This window comes from Prinia subflava, chromosome 9, assembly GCF_021018805.1.
Source record: "Prinia subflava isolate CZ2003 ecotype Zambia chromosome 9, Cam_Psub_1.2, whole genome shotgun sequence".
Lineage (NCBI taxonomy): Eukaryota > Metazoa > Chordata > Aves > Passeriformes > Cisticolidae > Prinia > Prinia subflava.
The window spans coordinates 33,959,513-33,980,013 of NC_086255.1; the positions used below are offsets into that span (position 1 = coordinate 33,959,513).

Below are 20,501 nucleotides of genomic sequence, written 5' to 3' on the forward strand. Positions count from 1 at the left end.
CGGCACCGCCCCCTCACCCGCCCCGCCCCCCCGGCACCCTCAGGGAGGGCAGCGCCCCTCACACACAGACAAGCCGGGTTTAGTGAGAATACAGCTGGTTTAATAATTCAAATAGCAGCTTAGGATGTTTTCCCCCCGCTCGTTATACATGGTTGCACAATCTGAGGCTGGTTAAGTACAATCAAGTTTTTCAAAATCATCGTTCCCAGGTTTACGACATGCAAGTGACCGTGAAAATATTTGGCTTTTTTTTTTTTTTAACTTTATTCTTTGAAGTTTCTGAACAGGCACTTACATGAGGGAGTTGGATTTGCTCTCAGCCGAAGATATCCGCGTTAGGAGTATCCTAGCATAAAGTACACAGAGTCTTTGCTTTATCAAAGTGCCGCAGTAATAAAACAGTTCTTACAGAAATGTAATTTGATTATTTACTTACTCATAAAGTAAGGTTACCAATGACACTTGCACCGGAGTCGAGAAGCCTTGGTTTAAAGGCCAAATGAACTACAAGTGCAAGTTGCCTTCCTCACAGCAGGCTTTGATTTGTGCCCAAGCCACAGTCTGATCACAGACCCCACGCTCTGTGGTGAACAGATGAACACTAACTCCTTTAAGCTACTTCTTCAAACACTGAATGCCTACGAGATGATGATAAAGACAAACAATCTGCTGTGCCAGACAAGCTTTTAAGTTTTAAGGCTTGCCTGGCTTCAAACAGCTTTGCAGAAGACCACAAAAAGCTTGTTTGCCCTTTAACAGGCCCACAAGGATGTCCTTTGAGGACATTTTGTGTCTCCTGTCAGGACAGTTACAGACACTGACTGTGAAGACAGTGGAATCATGAAACCAGGAGGAGACACAGTTTCACATATCTGCAAAATAATCGATGTTACCAGCATTTACTTCATTAATAAAATAACTATGTTCAAATACTTTACCTGCTCACCACCTGAAGGTGAACTCATGACACCCCTACAGTCGCTAATTACTGGGTAACGAGCCCCCAGAAGTTAGGAGCGACTCACGTGAAAGGATTAGAGAAGTCTGACAGAGAACTGGGAGAGAGGGGGCAAAGATGCTTCCCAATATTCTTTGTTACTGACAGATGCAAAGCCTCTTAGAACCGCTGGTGAGGTGTCTGAAGGCTCCAATCACAGCACATGTACATGCAGCTTCAGTTAAACCCTGCCTAACGTAGTCATCAGGAGATTTTAGGACAAATGCACCATAAACCTTGATTTTTAGTGTGATTTAGTCAATTGTGTCTTAATGCACTTTCAAAACAAAACAAAGCAAATAAGCAACATTGGAAACAAACATGCAATAAACAACATGAGAGATGGGAAATGCTTTAGTCTACACTGTAGAGGTGAGCAGCAAAAATCAAATAGACCAGCCTACCATGCATGGAAATAACTAGATTTAAGCTTTTGCATACCCAAGTGCATATAACATCAAATAAAAGTAAATGTGCAGTATAAAATAGTAGCTTAAGAAAGTTCCAGTGTTTGAGAAAGCACTTTATTTTAAATGTATATACATACTTGAATGTTTAACTGAAGAACGCTTTAGTAGTATGGTAAACGCAGCACTGCAAGATGAAGGAAGACAGATGTAATGGGAATTCTGGCCTTCTTTTCCCACAGGCTGCTGCCATCTTTAACCTGCTGAAGCACTGCAAAGTTTTTCACCTTAGACCAGTTCACATTTCGGGTTGCTCAGCAGATGCTTGTGACTCTGGAGATTCAAATCGCTGGTGGAAGTTTGTCCGTTGTTTCCTCAGCTTCTCAGGAGCTTTCCTCCATAAAATTATTTCCTATTTGAGGAAGAAAACACTCTTGAAATCAACAGTTACCATTAAGACAACAGCATCAAGTATCTTAAGTTCCTGATAAATTAAAGCTTTCAGGAAAATAAAAAAGATAACCAAATACAAGAGCCCACCAAAAAATGCATCCCCACTACTTATCACTGCAGTTCATATAAAAGTAACAGAAAGACACCATTAACCAAAAGAAACCATTAAGTTTACATATTTAGTTACTGCTTGAATACTTGCAATATTGAGCAGTCACCCCTTCCTTAACTATCCTACCCTCAATTTTAGTAGTATTAAAGAGCTCAAGAAGTTTTTCTTCCTTTTTTTCTCAAAATCCAAAGCCTACCATAGCCACTGTATGCTCCAGCTACCTCTTGTTTTCCATGTTTAATTATACTATCTTGTCTACTTCGTAGTAGGAAGATTCTGATCTAATCCACACAGCTTCTTCCAGTGGCCTTTTGGCCACATCTTTCCTCAGCACCACCTCATCTTCTCTAACATTTTCAGTCAAATGCCTTAGTCCTTATTAACACTTCACAGTTTTGAACCCAGGCTAATGCAGGAGAGCAGAGTTCTCTGCAGGAGTTTCAAGAAGCAAACAAATGCACTGGTAGCTTTTACCCACCCTATGTTTTGTCTGGGTATTCCCAATGCAAGTTTTAGGGTACTGAGCATCCTACCCTTGCTGGAATAGCATCCAGCACCCCCCTTGACTCCTTTTCTGCAAGGTAACATCATCCACAGAGCCGTCAACACACCTGCCAGCACAAACACTTACACCACCCCTGAAGTACAGGTGGCTTCTAACCTGCTCAACATTCAAAGCAGCATGTAAAACACCCAGATCATTCTGCACCAGGACTGCTACAGACCATACCTGCTGTTTGAAGTATCGTCTGTCTTCTTCATCCACAAGCACCAGGTTTAAGAAGTACCTCACTGAAAATTTTTTGTTCACATCCCTCATTGTTGGAGTTGGGTCGTAGCCTGCTAAGAACAGTCTTATAGGAATCGATTCACCTGCCAAAACAGAAAGCTTTAATTAGTTCCTTACAACTGGAATAATTAATAGTTTCAGAAGACATGCAAAATAAAAGCAGTTTCCCAAGCACTGTCTGTGCCTGTTCCTCGGTTAAAAAAAAACACGCAAACAAACGTGCATAAGACAAAAAAACATCTACCAAAAAATCAGAAACACACACTGAGCACAGAAGGAAGTATGAAATGAGAAGTGAGAACTCTTTTTCAGTGCAAGCATGGTAGCCAGGAAAGCCAGAAGGATCAGTATTTTCAACTCTCTAGAGCTGGTCTACACCATGGAGTCAGGTCTGATGAAAGAATCAGTCATAGAATTTCCAGTGGTAAATAAGGGGAAGTGTGGTTTCTCCAGTTAAAAATAAACATGTAATTCCTCTCTTCTGCCCTAGATCTTTTAAGTAGGATTTTAACACTAAATGCTCACCCTTTGAAACAACGATAGTTATTTACCTTTAACTGGTGCACCATCCATTATTTCATACTTTGCAATGGTTTCGGTCTCTGTTGTGGTACTGGGTCCTGGTGAAACAAGTTTTCACTGTGAGAACACACACTTCAGATTTAAACATTCACAAAGTTCTATCACAACAACTTCCATTCTGCAGCATTTGAATTAACCCAGCACTGCATTTTTGCCCTTGTTGCACGTAGGTAAGACTAAAGGCTAAAGCAAGCAAGACCCTCTCCCAGACAGGACATCTCTTTCTTACTCTCCCCCTGCCACGCTGACACAGAAGAGGCAGGCAGCAGAGCTTCAAAGGAGCCCTGGATATGCAAGCTTTAAATAAGGGACAAGCAAGAGGGTCTGGGATCTTGAAACTGCTCTGCTTGGTGAGCAGTGCTAGCAACTGATATTGCTAGGCCATGCTCGGACTAGAAACTGAAGGGTTATCAGCCAGCTCAAGAGCCAGAAGTAAAGCAGAGCTTTCTGCCCTTCCTCTGCTGGAAGCTTTCTCATTCTCCACATAAGAAGCTCCCAGGAACCCCAGCTACTGGGGAATGAAGTGCCATGAGCAACAGCCTCTTCCAGCCTTGTTCCAGCAAATACAAGCCTGATCTGCAATAATCAAGCTCTTTCTGCTGCAAAGCTGCTTGATATTTCCATCATATCAATTTTTTAGGATGACAGAAAACGACACATTTCTAGAACATGACTGATTCGTGCTAATGTTTACCCTTGACTAGTTAATCCCTGCAGAAGTAAGGGGGTCTTCAGGATGCATTTTACACCTCTTCCCTTGTTCATTATCTATTAAGACTGATTAGGCTACTGCATATTTATGCCCAAGTTCCATTTACAAGGGTTCACATTTGTGAAGAGTCACAAGAGTCACAACCCCAGAAAAATTAAACAGACTGACAGTGTTGACTACAAAGTATTATTGCCAAAGCACAAAATGCAAATGGTAGTCAAACATCAGTGAGAAAGAAGCTGGTGCAGCACTGGTTTAGCCAGAGCTGCAACTACTGACTTCACTCTCCAGGTCTGCATAAGGCTCAACTGGCACCCAAGCCGCCATTTCACTTGGACTTTGCTCCTCTTACCAATTCCAGTAATCTCCTTTTTGATCAGCTGCAACTCCATGTGCTGAATTTTTATCCTCACTAGGAGGAAATAAATTTTTCCAACAATCACATCCTTTAAGTGATACCTTTAAAAGAACAAAATGAGGGGTTTTGTTAGAGGATAAACACAAGTTTTACACCTTCTTGAACACAAGTCACACAGGCAGTTATCTTATCTGCCTGGAAACTACTTGGAGCTTATATCCCCACTGAGCTAAGCACCTCAGCCAGACCAGAGCAACTACAGTATTTACATCATTCCATCAGTATCAGCAAAGGAAGTGATGCTAGTCATACTGAAAAGGCATAAATGCAAAAATTAAGTCTTAAATATTTGCTAGTGACTTTCCTGTTAATACTCAAGACAGAACGGCCAACTATATCTCACAAAGGCCTTTGTGTAATTAGTACTTTACATTTTAAATCTCCAGAAGATGAAGTTGGTCACGATATATTACATACTGTACCCTTTTATACCAAGTTATTTACATGAATGCATTTTGCTCTGACACTTACTTTGACTTATTGTATTCAAACTCTATATGGAGACAGTCTTCAATGCCTACTTCCATTTTGATGGAGTTGTTTACATCTGGATATGTAGCAAGCTGGTGAACAATCAGATCATATTCTTTCACCAAGTCTGACAGCCGTCTTACGATTGTGACTTTTAGAAAATACCTAGGAAGAAAGCCACTGAATTAGCCAGAACTGTTCAGATTTACTAGGTAAGAGCCCTCATGTTCTGAAGTACAGATATTCTTTGAAAGACCAGTTTACAATCTCATAAGACTAAGTAGAAAAGAGTAAGACACCAAGACACAAGACAAAACACATGTGGGAGTGTTTTCTTCAGTTGTGGGTATGTTGGTTTTTTTTAAAGGAGAGACATGGACTGTCTTCACTTGATTGAACTGAAGGAATTTCATTTATACAAACAGCATTGAGTGATTCCAAATTAAGTAGAGAAGACCACATTGTGTTACAATCTCCACAACTTCAATCAAGGCACACTAGCTACTGGCTTTTACACGTTCTATGTAACAACTAAAAGGAGGAAGAGGGGGCAGCATAATTGCTAAATTATGAATTTTCTGCAGGGGAGGAGAGGAAAAAAAGGTGTAACAGTTACAAACCTCAGTCTGACGTTGGCACCAATGTAGGATTCATATGGCTTTTCAACCTGCATGAATTCGAAGTCATAGTTTCTGCTTTGGGTCAGTTCTCCAGGTAAGGCCAGCTCTTTCACTAAGTTTACAAATTCATGGGTATTGCTTTTGTCATTGAAGAGTTCTAAAGTTAGAAAGTTAAAGGAAAAATATGTTTCAGTGTTTATTTTTAGCAAACAAAATTGTCTCTAATTTGGCAGGAGCAGGTGGGAGATTATAACTGAAGCAATTAACTTAAAATACACATATTTTACCAAATGTTTTATTCAGATTTTCAAATTGCCTTCAGTTCTGGGAATCTACTGTTAGCATCCCTGAAGAACTAACTGGAATGAAGAGAACACATTGAGAGCTTCACTAGTATGGCATTGTTTTTTAATGACAGTTTAGCTAGCTTTAATAAGTACTTCTTGTTTTGCATGCTCTGTAATTAGCGTTGCCTGGTTTTGGCTTCCAGCATTTATTGCTGCAGGGACAAAACGTAAGAAACATCAGGACTGCCTTATTTAGGACAGGGCAGTGATTCTAATCTGGTCTGCAGATTAACAACATCTAGCAAATAATTTATTATTATTACTAGTCTACAGCCAAATGGCTTATTATGACCCCTGGTCTAAGTCAGTCATTTGGAAACAAAGGCAGTTTCACAGCAACAGCATCTCCTGTGCCCACAGCAGCATCCTCATTCCTAGATTTTTGTCGTGCAATTCTTACAAAAAATTACCCTAAAAATCAAAACCCAAACACTTCAGTATCTAAAAATAAGTTTCTCTACCACTCATAACTGAACATCAGCATTGTTAGTTGTGTTACACAGACAGAAGTTTTTCAGAAGAAAACAAATTGACTTACAGACTAACTCCACAGTTTATCACTGCCAATATGGTAGAAACTGACACTTCCCATTTTCTAATATGACCACAAATTATCTAAAAATGTACTTAGTTTGCTGGGACAAGCATTTATCTAACGCATAGTTTATCTAATAGTGCATATTTAATATTTTTTGTGCCAGTCAGTCAGAAAAGCTGTACTCTGAAGAGCTGGTTTAAAATACAGCTTTGATATGGAGTTAGTCTGCAAATAGTGCAGAGATCACACTACTGGAATGGTTCCTGCATTTCTATACTAAAACTTGTAAGGATGCAAGAAAACATGGACAAGCACAAAGAGCAGAAGTTTAAACCATATCTGCACAACTCTGTGGACTTCCAAATGTAGCATAACAGAAAGCCCCAGAAATGTATGAATTTCAAGAAACACTACATCAAATCAAATTAATCCAGAGAGTAAAATGTGTAAGTCAAAAGTAGATGAAAAACAATCTGTACAGCTATTAGAAAGCAACAGACTAAATGAAGCTGATGTCCCTGAGCTCTTGTCTTCCTCTGTCTATATGCCTCACTCCCATCACAGTGCTGCTTTACTCTCAAAGTTTAATTGTACAGCCTTACTGATCAAAACCTCAAAGCATAAAGCAGCAGGTGCCAGGTCTCAGTCATACCTGCTACACAACACTTCAGACAGGCTACTGAAGCCTACTAACTGATGAGAAATGGGGAATCTGGGAAATCCCATTTAAAGTCAATTGTATAAAGGCTGAAACTTGAGTAATTACTTCCAAGGGGTACAATAATGCAAAGAGCTCTCTGAGAGGGAAGGAATTTTAGCATCAGCCTAAGGGTGCAGAGAGATTACCTGGACTGGTAAAAAGTTAGATACAATAAAGAGTCCTCATAGTTCAACTCTAAGCAGACTTAGGGAGTTATCAGAAATTTACATTTCTAATAGGTTTTATAAAACCAACTGCCATAGAATTTTTAAAAGTATTTTGCTAAAGGCTGCCTCTTAATTTCTTTTCTGTGCCTCTTCTCTTTCAGAGAAGACCACAAGTTTAGTCTCTAGTGGTGATTAATCGAACTTTTAGCTAGTCTGACACAGACTGAATACTCACAATCCCTCACATGTACGTATCCTTCTCCCAATGACTTTCTGAGTAGCACAAATTAGTACATCACTTGCTTTAAAGTGAAGAAAATACCTTTTTCTTTCTCTTTCTTTCTCTTTCTTTTTCTTTCAGGGCTTTCCTCTGGCCCTTACCATCCACTGACCGGAACAAGTTGCATTGTATGAGCTGAACTCCTGACAGTCACAAGTGCCAAGTTCCATAAACCACAAGCACCTAAAAGCCCCTTTATAGCTTAAACTCACCAATTTGTCCTACAAATTCAATTCTAATTCCTTGGTGCTCTAGTCTCTTCCCATGTTTAAGGGAGACGTTCACCTACCAAAGTAAAAAAAAAAATCAAGCAGAAGTTAATTTTTTTCAACATTTTCACTCTAACACAATCTCAGTAAAAAGGAAAACACATTAGTACATGCCTATAAAAATCAAGATCTCATCTGGATGGCCCTACCTGATCTTGAAGGCAGCCAAATCAAACAGCTGATCATGAAATTAAGCATTTCCAAGGCACCACTAAAACATTCAAGAAAAATCTAATCATCCACGAGACTGAATGTTACAACTAAAATTAAAACTTTCAAGTCCTAAAATTAAGTATCCAAGCCAGAGCTCAAGCAGAGCCAGTCGTGATGCTTCAAAGAATCTTCTGACAGTCACATCTAGAAGTTCAAAACCCAAATGTCATAAGACTGATTCCTTTCAAGCCAAGTGAGCTTCAGTCCTTTCTCTGGCAGACAGCTAAATACTGGTGTTGCCTAAGTCAATGAAAAATAACAGATAATGAAACCTACTATAAAGACATCAATTTGTGACTGATTCTCAAAAACAGACAAGAAAGGATTCCACAAGGTTACTTTGTATTGAAACATGTAAATATTAGGCATATAGAATGTTTTTGTATAAGGCAGTGATGACCAGAGAAATTCCCATACTTCAAGCTCCAGTACATTGTCACTATCTGAGTAGGAAGTAAACCACTGGAACAATCCATCTCGGTGGTGAAAAAAAGAATGGGGGAGAAGGAAGCTGTCCAAAACATTTCTGATCTCCCAAACCTCCTCATGCCACTGTGCTTGTGTTAGCCAAAACTCATCAGGCACGTCTCAGGTGTCGCCGATACAAGCAAGCAGTGCTCCAGCCAGTGATCAGAAGCTTCTCCCTCAGTTTCCTGGGTTTGAGGCTCATCTTGGGGCCCTTCACATCCCTGGAAGGATCTTTCTAGAGAAGCAGAATCTTTGTATGGAAAGGTATTGCCAGAGCAGGAAGACACCCAGGGATCTCAGGGCTGCTGTTCCCTGAGATTCTCCTCGGGGTTGCTGTTCCCTGAGGTAATAAGGTTTTTCGTCTTCTCTAGCCCTAAGGGTTCCATGCCGGAGCCAGAGACGACAAGCTGAGTCCGCCAGTCCGTGTTCTCAAGGTTGTTTATTCTTCATTATCTCTCAGTTCTTTCTCAGCTCAGCAAGGCGTCGCCAGCAGAGCAGGACACGCGGCAGACTGGGCGGGTCAGAGAGCCCCACACCTTATGTACAGTACCCCTGACCCAAGCACCGTCCAAAACGCACTTTTTATTTACGAAATTGTACCAATACCTACTACCTATGCTAACATGTCAGTTCTACTCTAAACCAATCTCTAAAATCCAACTCAGCAAAAGATTGGAGATGAGAGCAAGAACAAGGAAGACAGGACCACTCCCCAATTCCTCCATCTTGTCTCTTCAGCCCCATATACTAAAAATCCTAGATTCTACATTTACATTCTATGATAAACTAGCTACTACTGATTTTAAATTCTTTCAGCTTGTGATTCTTCCTGCATGTGAGCATTCACTCCCATGGCCAGGAATCAAGAGCAGTGTCCTCCTGAGCTCTGTGTGAGGCTGGCTGACCCCCTTGTACAGATCCCAGATCCCCCTGTCCAGTCTCCAAACCCTCCAGGGTGGCCAGAGGGATGTCCTGGACTCCAACACAGGGATATCGGTCAGTCAAGATCAAAGCAGGCATTCAGAAGTCAATCTCAGAACCCAACAACACCCAACTCCAGTCCCTTGAAGGAAAAGTGAATCGTAACAGAAATATTCAGAGAGTGGGAATGGCTCCAGTAAAACAGAGTGATGGCAAGGAGTTCCTAGGTGCAATACTGAATATAGAGAAATCCCTCTGGCAATCTCAGTTTCATTGCCTTTTTTTCCAGCAAGAAAAGCTCTTGTTGACTCAGCAGTCAGCTGAACTTCATATGTTGCTCTTCTGTTGCTCCTCTGATGCAATCCAGAAAGCACTTCAGGGCATGGAATGCAGGGCTTATCTTCAGGGTATGCAAATTCTTGACTGCACCAGCCAAAAATCACTGTTACCTGTATTGGATTGTGGATTTTGGAGTTCAAAGGGAAGGGGAAGCATGGGGATCCAGTTTGGAACACTTTTCTCATCAGAAACAACAACAGGATTGCACATCATTGCAAAAAAAAGCTTATTCATAAATATCAGATGACTGGAAATAAATTAACAGTTACTATTCAAAAATGTTGAGTTCTATCAGCTGTCTCAAAAAAATAAAAAAAAAACATACCTAGCAAAACAGTTTCCTCTTTGAATAACAACCCAAGCTGAAAATTCAGCTCTTACAGCAGTTTGTAATTTACCTTCAAATATGCATTTGCATGCCAGAATCAGAGAAGCAATAGCCACTTTTAAGTAAAAATTTACCTTTCCTGAAACAGATTCTCCATCGTAGAAGAGAAAATGCTTTTCTACTTTACCATCTTCTGTTTTGATTTCTGCAGGTTTTCGTGTTTCAGCATCATTAAGTACAACATCAATCTCACAAACAGGAACGAAAAGGTTTCCAAGAAAACTCTGGAAGAACAAGAATTGGATAAATTACTACACAGTGGATACTCCATTTTAAATGTGCTGTTTACTTGCAGCTGTACACTATAAACTGGGGAAAAAACATTTGTGCTTTCATGAAGTTACACAGCCACTATGTATCAGAGACCCAAGAAACAGCAATGACAAAGGACAGCTGTTCATTAGCAAATAACTGAAATCATGTCAGTAACAAGCAGCAACAGCTCTTACAATGTTTGTAAAAAGCACACAGCATCACTACCTTACTACCACTAACAAACTGTCTTGGGCTGCAAGGCAAGGTGTATTCTATTCCCATCTGCTGAAACAGGCTGGGAGGTGTTTTTTTCTTTCTCTCTTCTATGATCCATTCCTCATAACTCCAGGGGGAGGGGGCAGGTGTCTTCTGTCAATGGGCCAGCTGTTAAACCAGGTGGGGCAGTGTTCTAATCTCTTCCAGGACCCATCCTCCCTCCAGGGAGATATCTGCTGTTCATGGGCCATTATGGCTCTCCTTAAATTGATAAAATGACATCATCCCACTGGGAGATGCTCCACCCAGGGGGAGGAGCCCAGCATTCCTACCTGGATAACACCTGAGATTCAGAACACCAGCACAGCCTGTGTGCACTGCCCAGAGAGAGATCAGACTCATCTCATCACCACTGGAGCCTTCTACAGGATCATCTCTGCTCCAACAGAACCACATCTGCCACTTCAGCAGGCTTTAATTGGACTGCTTCCAACACCCTGACCAACAGGGTGTCAGGTTGTATTCTCATTCTGTCAGTGGGGTTTTTTTGTTTGTTTTTTGGTTGGTTTGTTTGTTGTGGTTTGTTTGTTTGTTGGTATTTTGTTGTGGTTTTTGTTCTGTTTTTTATGCTACAACATTTTTATTTTTTAATATTCCTCTTCCCATAACTTTGCCCGAAAGCCCCTTAATTTCAAATTTATAATAATTCAGAGGGAGGAGGTTTACATTCTCCATTCTAAGGGAAGCTCTGGCTTTCCTGGGCAGGCACCTGTCTTCCTGAACCAAGCCAAAATCCCAACCACTAGAGCAAAGCAGAATGGAAAGAAACAATAATAGGGGATTTAACGCAAAGCCCAAAGCATCCCCCTGGCTGGGGAAGGGGAGTAGGGATTTTATTTGCTGCCTCTGCCTACACACCACAGTTGTCTAGCAGACAGCACCAGCAGCTTTGAGAGGCAGTTCTTCACACAGCCCACCTCAGCTGCCATCAGAGAGAGTGGGTGTTACAAGTTTACCTGTAACACTGCTTCAGGCACAATGTTTGTCCTCAGCATTCTCTGTGCTCAAACTTTTGATGGGCACCAAACACCTGAGAGATCACCCTTTGATCTTACACAAACACTTCTTACAAGAAACTGCAAAACATGTTAGTGGCTCTATGGAAAGCTCAACAAGATTAGTACTAAAGCCAACATTTTCCTCCAAAGATTTAGGCACTAATCTGCTTTGATGTACTAAAGCAGATGACACTTCACTAATTCAGTGTGATTTCTCTGTTGTGTTTTTTTTTTTCTTTTTGAGAAATTACACTGTGTTCTCCATGAGAACATCTGCTTCGACCAGATGAATTTGGTTTACATGAAACTGTCTGTCCTGGTTTTGGCTGGAGTCGACTTCTAGATACAAGTTCTTCTAGAGTTAATTTCTTCTCAGTAGCTGATACAGCAGTGTTTTTTTGATTCAGTCTGAGAATAACACTGATAACACACCGTTATGTTTTAGTTGTTGCTAAGTTGGGTTCATTCAAGGACTTTTTGGTGCTTTCATGCAAGGATTTTTTTGGAGCTGTTTGGTGCTCTGCCAGTGAGGGGGTACACCAAAGAGCTGGGAGGGAGCATGGCCAGGACAGGTGACCCAAACCAGCCAAAGGGATATTCCACACTTTAGAATGCCCTGCCCAGCACAGAAACTGGGGGAGTTACCAAGAAGGGGCTGACAGGGGTCTGACATCAGTGAGCACGTGGTGAGCAATTATGCTGTGCATCACTTGTTTATGTTTTTTATTATTATTAACCACTACTGTTATATTTCATTTTGCTTTGATTGAATTGTTATTCGATCTATTATCTCAACCTTTAAGCTTTATTTTTGCTTCTCCTCCCCATCCCACCAGGGTGGGGAGATAAGCGAGCAGCTGTGGTTGTGTTTTCTTGCCAGCTGGGGTTAAACGACACAATCATTATCACTTCAACAATTTAACATAAAAGAAAAGGAGTAAGAACTCTTTCCAAGACATTCTGGGGACCTGAGTTTGAAATGCAGCATAAAAAACAAAGAGCCTGGGGGAAGATTTGATCTGAATGCTACTGCTTAGCAGTAGGAACACTGAGTGACTCCGTGCTCACGCCTCCTAGAGAAGAGAGGACACAGAGCAAGCTGGAGCTGTAGAACAGTGATCACACAAGACTAAACTGACTTTGTGTTCAGCAATCGGCCCGACATCGATCCACAGAGATGTGTATGACTGACTGAAACCCTGTTACATCCACTACACATTCCGAGGGGAAAGCGGCAGCAGAGGACCAACAAGGCCATTAGATAGAAGATCAAAACGTCTTCCAAGTCTCTGCCAAGCACAGATTTGTATGGACTGCTGAAAAAATATTTTTGCTTTTCAGACACTGCACACTAGAACCAATACTGATTCATGGCTTCTGGGGAAGGGCAAGAGAAAAAGAAGAAACTTTTATCAAGCATTCTAAATTGTATACTATTTCAAACACAGGATACTTTTGAGCATGGCCACATTTTTTCCTTGAAACTGTACTCTATTTCCAGATTAGTCTTATACTCCCCTCTAACTAAACAAGGAAGCACATTACCTTTCAGTAAACTATACAGGATGCTCTCACAGTACCTTCTGAATTACAAGATGACCATTTAAATGGTCAACCAGACCAAATATTGGTAACACATCACTTCTCAGGAGCCTGCATGTAAATATTTCAACTGCACTCCTTCAAGATTAGCTATGATCTCCTCCAGAGAGAACAAGAACATATGAAATAAAGAACAACAGCTGGAATCTCCTCCAGCTGCTATTGAAGATACTGCTGTGGGGAAGCTATGCAAAACAAGAAGTATTTTAGATAGCTATCATAGGGCTTATTATGTTACAGTTTAAGAGAATGCAGACAGAGAACCGGGGTTTCCAGAAACTGGCCAAATGCCAGGCTACGCTCTTGGTTTTGTGCAAAAGACAGACGCTAGAGATTCTGCTACACCAGGACCAAAATCAAGCTGCGTTCAGCCCTGAAGTGTAATAGCTGCACTGAAGGACTTGTAGGAATGCCAGCGGCTGACAGAGGGTACAGAAATCCCAGCTTCACACGGAGCCTGAGCAGCTTCTGCACGCACAACGGAGACACGTGTTAAGGAACCCGAACAGCCCAGAACCACAAAGCCATCGATGCAGATGACTCTTTACAGCACGTATTGTTTTAACCTCTCCATCGGAGCACGCCGAGCACTTCGCCCAGCCTGCCAGGCACAGGGCGGCCGCCGTTTCCTGGAGGGTGTGCTCCCCCGGGATCACAGCCCAGCGCTGCCAGCGCTGCCTCACGGCACTGCCGGAAGATCCACCGATAACCCAGCTCCGTCCGTGCGCTCTGCCCGACGGCAGCTGTGCGGGGCACACGGAACCCGAGCTTCACGACCAAACCCCGCCCTACGGAGGTCATGTGGGCACTTTTAATCCGCAAATAAAATTAATAACCCCCTAAATCCTTGGTTTTGGAAGGAAGGAGGGGGAGAGGAGGCACCGCCCTGCCCAGGCCGCCGCCGCCGCTTCAGGCGATGGCGGATCGGCGCTGCCCCCCGCCCCGCCCCGCACTCGCCTTGGTACGCGCCCCTCGACGCCCCCCTCACGGCGACCCCCGCCCCAGGCGCCCCCCCCGCACTCACCATGGTACGCGCCCCCTCCGCGGCCCGACACCGGCCCCGCGCGCACCAGCACCAGGCACCCCCGCGCGCCCCTGGTCATGTGACCTGACGGGCCTCCAGGCCACGCCCACTCCGCGCCGGGACCACGCCCCGCCACACGTGACCACCCCCTCCAGCTCCGTGCCCGCCCCGGCAGGGCGCCGCCTGGCGGCCGGGAGGCGGCAGCGCTGGGGGGTTCCCCTCAGGAAATAACGGCGCTAATAAAGCTTTTCTTTTGGCAGGATTTCGCGCTCTTTTTCGGGATACGCGATTGGCTGACTGCTGTGAAAGCGCAGGCGCCTCCCAGCGCACGAAGGGCTGGAGTTCATCTCGTCAGAGCTTTCCCACAGAACTGGCCGTGCACCCATTGTGATGGCTGCTGCACGCACAGACATAAAAAGGCAGTTCAGACTGAACAAGAATGCTTTTAGTGAGTGAAAGCAGTAAAGATCTTAAGGCAAAGGTTTTATTGATGCTGGTTTAGAATGGCTTCGTGGCTATTGGGCCAGGCTCTGGGGAAGAGGCGAGGGAGCGGCACTCGAGGACGACGCCTCCAGCGCTACAGGAGCAAATCCTCCTCCGACAGCGTTTCCTTCAGCTCGGTGCCTCGCAGGCTCTCCAGGAAGTCAGGCAGCTTCACCTCAGAGAAGCTGTCATTGTCACCAAGCCCCGACCCAGAGGCTGGCTCTGCTTCCACCATGGCATTGGACCCGGAGCCGGAATCCTCATCCGAGAGAGGGAATATATTGCGCAGCTCCTGGTATCTCTTCATCCTGAAATGCAGAGTGGCAATTTTCTCTCTTAGATGAACGCATCAAAGCCTCACGTTACCGTGGGCGAGCCACGCTGTGACAGGACTGTCAAGGCAAGAATAATACATTTTGGGGTGCTAGCATTAACGACAACCATGTGGCAAATGAACTTACAGGGATGAGTCTGCCACGGGAGGAAGGATCCTGTTGGCCCCACCTGTGGGCAGGTAAAACCAGGGCCCCTTCTCTTCGATGCAGTTAGCAGACCAGGCTTCAGGCCGGCACCTCACCCTCTTGTACCTCGCCCTCTGCAACGGAGCACCTGATGGAAGCAGCCACACATTGTCCGTGAGGACCAGGACATTATTCACCAGGTCTTAGGAACTTTATGAGCACCTAATAAGGCTTAAAGGAGTGGATGAAAGTAATTTGTGTGGTCCTGATTGCTCAACCTCCGGAAAAGTAAAGTAACCCTGAAGGCTTTTTTTAAAACTGACATCCTAAGTGACATTTTTTGTCATCAGAGACATCAGGCATATCTCGCACACGGCACCAGGAAGTCCATGAAAAATCCCTGGGAATCCCCTCAAACACAGCATCAGGAAGTCCATGGGAAAACACTGCTGTCACAGCAAGGCTCATCCCCAGCTCAGTATGGCACAGCCATGGGGAACCAGGGAGCTGAGCCTCCTGCAGCTTTCCTTGAAGGTGGAGGTATGTGAAAATAATGTGAACACCTCTGGGGACAAGGCACACAGCAGAGAGCTGGCACCTGTGCTCCCCTTCCTCTGTTGGCTCCAGCTCTGCCCCTTCAAGTTCAATGGGTTGAGTTTAGGTGGGGAGGTGAGAAACTCAAGGTGTGCCACAGGAGCAGGTTTGGGGTCTATGGAGGCTCTGGGAGCACTCTCCAGAGGAGAGTTCAGATGTCTCCTAGACACAACAAGGTTTTGTAAACCCAGGTTTTCAGTTCTGGTGCTCTCCAGGTGCCTGATTGGGGCTGTCACTGAAAATGTGGGTCTTCAAAAAGACCAAAATGACAAAGTAAGGATCTCTTAATAAAGATAAGAGCAGTGACATTTCATCCTTCCTCTTGGCCTGATGTAATTAATTTGTTCAGAAACCTCCTGGTGCATTCTCAACCTGTTGGCATTTTATCTATTTTTTCTGAGTTTCTTGGGAATATCTTTCTGTAATTACACCTCTCTATTGCCCTATATATTTCCATAATGTACTGGATGACTTTCAGCTACCTCCTACACTCTTCTGTCAAAGAAAAAAAGATCTCACGGGTGTAATTTCCTGCTGCTTCTACAGTATATTCCTTTTTCATACTTATCTTCTTCTCCTCCCCTATTATTAAGAAGGTTTTTAATAATAACAGTGGCAACAAAATAAACAGCTGCAGCTGAAAAATTTGCAAATGAGCAACACAGAACAAGCAGGCCATAATCCCTCAAAGATCAGCCTCAGAGCAGTAATGCATAATGAGAGCCTATCACAATCATAGCTTTGGTTTGTGGACAAATTATACTCTACAGGCTTGAAGAGCAGCTTTTCTCATAAGAAACAAATCCGTAGGGCACGGCATCATGAATCAATATTTCCCTTTTGTCATTTTAGTGGTGTATGTTGCAATATTTTACGGAATAAACCGTTTAGTTTCCTCATACTTACAACTAGTTTCCTTTCCTGCTCCCCCCAGAAAGCAGACCGTAGGAGTTATGACATGGGAACTGTTACATACTGTGTCTGTAACTCCACAACTGAGTAACAGCAGAAACCAGACCACTATGAAAGGGACACTTAGAAAAATGTATATAGGGATAGGTAGACTGAAAACATACACACATGCAACAACATATTTTATGAAGTCTTTTCTCAAAAATTGAAATGCTCCAATTGCAAAAAGCACATTCTCTTGCCATTCCCCCTCCAGAAAAGGAAACGTTAGCAAAGCAGACTTTCTGAGTAGATCTCATTACCCCCAAAAGAAGGCCAGTTTGTAAAATTTGGAGGCTGCTTACTTGGCCTCCGCTGCATAGCCCAGAAAGAGGATTACCGAGAGAACAACCGCCCCGTTTTACCTTGTGCTGTGTATCCCACAAAGAGGATTAAACAAATAGCCAGGAAAATCCTCCCGTTACATCTGATAAGGAGCTGCATTTTGGCTGGCATCCCTCTGCTCGCAACCAGCCTTCACCACAGCTTCACACTTCAGAAATAAGACGGAGAGAGGAGATCGACTTTTAGAAAAAGTTTCCAAAACCTCAAACCCAACCCATAACCTGCGTCACCACTTCCTGATTGACGGGAGTGAGACATGAACAGAAAAGCCCAGCACTGTGGCCTTCCTGCCTTCATCAATCCAAATTAAAAGTTCCTCTGCCTTCATCTCCTGTTTTGCCCGAGGAGGAGAGCAAGCCCAGGACCCACCAGCTGGACTGAAGGTGATGCTGCAGGCAGCTTGTGGTCAAAGCACACATCCCACCCAGCCTCTGCCCAATGCTGAGAGGCCTGCAGAGTGAAAAAGCAGTGCCTAACATTCCCTGATTTTCAGTCAACTGCATTTCTACATTGGCACTGGCTCTGCTTTTCCCTGCCTCAAGCCCCCACCAGTCCAGCAGATGGGTTAGAAGACAGCTACTCACAGTCAGTACATGTTTCACCAACTGGGGAATCATCTTTTTCCACAGAAGTAAATTATCAATGGAGTCTCATGCCAAGCTTGGGGTGTTTTTGTTTGGTTGAGGAGTTTTTTGTGTTCTTTTTTGTTGTTTGGTTGGTTGGTTTTTTTGTTTTGGTTTTTTGTGGGTTTTTTTGGGGGGGGGTTGGGGTTTTTTGTTTGTTTTTTTTTCGTTGTTGTTTTTGGGGGGTTTTGTTGTTGTTGGGGGTTTTTTTTGGATTTGGGTTTTGGGGTTTTTTGTTGGGTTTTTTTGTTGTTGTTTTTGGTTTTTTGGGGGTTTTTTTGGAAAGCAGAATCATAGGTATTTGCAGTAGAAGTGAAAAAAAATGTATTAAGTTAGATAATATATTCTGGTAGAAACATATCAACTCCTGTCTGGAAGGGCATAGGCAATTTGCTTGGCCAGATCATCACAGTGTGGTGCAAATGCCCCAGGGAATGTGGCAAAGGGGTTGGATCACGTGTGGCTCCACAAGGAACACATCTGAAAAGCCATGAAAGCTCTTATATAGACAGATAAATAGAAGCTGCCTTTCAGCTGGCTCGGGCCTTTTGCTTGCCTTTTAGCTGTGATTAAACCAGGCTTGAGTTCACTGAAGAAGAAATTACAAACAACGAGGTTATCAAAGCAGGGGAGGTTTTTCTCAGTGGTACGGAGTGCTGCTGCAGTAACTGGGGCACTGACGTCTGGCCCTTGCAGCACCTTGTCGGTACCGGGGCTGCTAGTGCAAGTTGTCTGTGGTAAATCTATTTTTATGTGGTGGAAAGTCCACAGGGGGCCCCAATGGGGATCTGGGCTGAGCGGTGGCTTTCCCCAGGCCATGGTGTTCCACCAAAACCCCATGAAGCAGCAGAACAGACTCCAGCAGCTCCCTCCCCTCTCCAGGCTGGGATTTGCCCCCGGACTGAGGGATCGAGTTGCATGTTCAGCCTTTGGAGCTTCTGCACACAGGTTTTTCCTTTGGCACGGGAAAAATAGGAGACTCAAACCAAGCAGGTACAGAAGGACTCATGTGCTGTGCTTATTCTTACCACCCTCATTTCTACTTCATTTTTTTAGCTTCAGCTTTTTTTTCTTTTCTCTTGTGTAAGGCAGTGCTCAGCATCAATAGGAAGCTGGGCACACACGTGAGGGAGGTGATCATCCTCCACGTGCTGAGGGCTGCGGAAACCATCCCTGCAATAGCACACCTCCCTTTCCACTGGTCACGGGTACACGCTCACCCACTCCACACCCCTCCACTGTGCACAAACAACCCCCGTGTGAGAAAGCAAAACTCCACTGGCTATTTGTGCCCTTCCCACCAGCCTGGGGCATTTTCCACCACGGCACTGGAAGCCCCATGAGATGCAGCCCCCCAGAGCGATGCCCACCAGTGGGCACAGTCATGGGCAACTGGGGATGCTGCAGGAGCCACGGGAGCTGCTGTGGGGCGGGGAGCTGCAAATTTGCTGCATCTGGAGGGGGATCTCATAGATCTCGCAGATAACAAGAGTTATCTGTCCTGTACCATCAGCTGATGGGGGAACTTGTAGCACTGGCAGTTTTGCCACGTAGTTTTGTTATTTTTTTCTGTCTGCAGCACGCCTCAGGAAATGAGATCACTTTACAATTGGTAGCTGTGGGAAGTCCAAAGCAAATGTTTCACCCCTATCTCACATACATCTGTGTAACAGAGCCCTGAAGCCTGCAGGGAGGGTCAGCCTGTGCCCATCTCCTGCCTGCTGCACTCTGCTGGTGCCCACACACCGCTACAATTGGCAAGTTAAAGAGTTTTCCACTTTCTTATGAACGTGGAGGTGATTGGAGACCTGGATCTGAAACAGTCTGGGATATGCAGGTGTTAAAAGTAAAGCATGCCCTCTGTGGAGTGTCGTGGGATGCCCAAGGAACATTGTCTGTAAAAACCACTCAAGACATACAATGAAAATAATCAGCTCTAATTTGTAAAAGTCTGGTTTTGGGCTAGAGGCCACAAACTGCTGAAAGCTAACAAACTTTCTTTTTTTAAACAGAGAACAGCACATGAGCTAAGCTATATTGGAACACTAACCTTGAAATGTGCCGTGGCATGACTATCAGAGTTTAAGAGAAACATGATTTTAAGTTAAATATTTTTAATCCACAGACGAGAGCACAGTCATGATACCAAGATCAATTACATCAGATCTGCCTTCCATAATCTCTGAGGAAGATTCATAGGATAATGTTCTTCCTGCATAGATCCTGTGTATGTAAACTGAAATATTAAGTATCCCAACAGAACAGGCCTACAAAAAGAAGCAAATAAATGAGGAGCAGGTATTTGAGAGCACACTTTGCCCCTGGAGCCTTGCTTACTGTTCCTGCACTGAAGTGCTGCCGTTATTTTCAAATCACATGCAAAGCAGATTTCCTAACCTGCAAAGCTCTTGCTTTGCATTTTTGTAAGGCATTAATTTGAGGAGCAGAGAGCAAGTGGAGGGAGAAGGCTGCCTTGATGCTGTGCACCCAGACCCCTGAGCAGACACCCAGGACTTTCCATTATGTGCCTGAAAAATCTGGGAGTAGTCTTAAACTACAATAAACACTTCAAAATCTGAAGTGTTGCACTGCTCCTTAGTCACAACTTTCAGGGCTGTTCTATCTCCCAGCTGGCCTCAGCAGTAATCACTAATTTAGTAACATCACTAAATGTGGACCACGCTGCAGGAGTGCCTG

At 43.8% G+C, this 20,501-nt stretch overlaps 2 protein-coding genes across 2 annotated transcripts; both read right to left on the reverse strand.

Annotated features, from left to right (window-relative positions):
* Positions 1-78: 78 nt before the first annotated feature.
* VPS26A (VPS26 retromer complex component A) lies at positions 79-14,426 on the reverse strand. The gene is given in 10 exon segments (XM_063406346.1): positions 79-1,816; positions 2,700-2,842; positions 3,311-3,379; positions 4,406-4,512; positions 4,943-5,107; positions 5,563-5,719; positions 7,807-7,879; positions 10,267-10,416; positions 14,348-14,371; positions 14,373-14,426. Coding segments are annotated over 10 exon segments (1,056 nt in total). The 3' UTR covers positions 79-1,702.
* A 385-nt stretch (positions 14,427-14,811) lies between these two features.
* On the reverse strand, positions 14,812-17,383 carry SRGN (serglycin). The gene is made up of 3 exons (XM_063406503.1): positions 17,202-17,383; positions 15,292-15,439; positions 14,812-15,138 (listed from the first exon to the last, which is right to left on the reverse strand). Exons 1-3 carry the CDS (start codon positions 17,290-17,292, stop codon positions 14,925-14,927), a joined length of 453 nt encoding a protein of 150 aa, XP_063262573.1. The 5' UTR covers positions 17,293-17,383; the 3' UTR covers positions 14,812-14,924.
* Positions 17,384-20,501: the final 3,118 nt, after the last annotated feature.

Coding starts and splice junctions, on each gene's coding strand:
- SRGN (XM_063406503.1), bottom strand. CDS start 17,292: ATGCCAGCCAAAATGCAGCTCCTTATCAGATGTAACGGGAGGATTTTC. Junction 15,440..17,201: donor TGTGGGATACACAGCACAAG/GTAAAACGGGGC, acceptor TGCTTCCATCAG/GTGCTCCGTTGCAGAGGGCG. Junction 15,139..15,291: donor CCCGTGGCAGACTCATCCCT/GTAAGTTCATTT, acceptor TCTGCATTTCAG/GATGAAGAGATACCAGGAGC.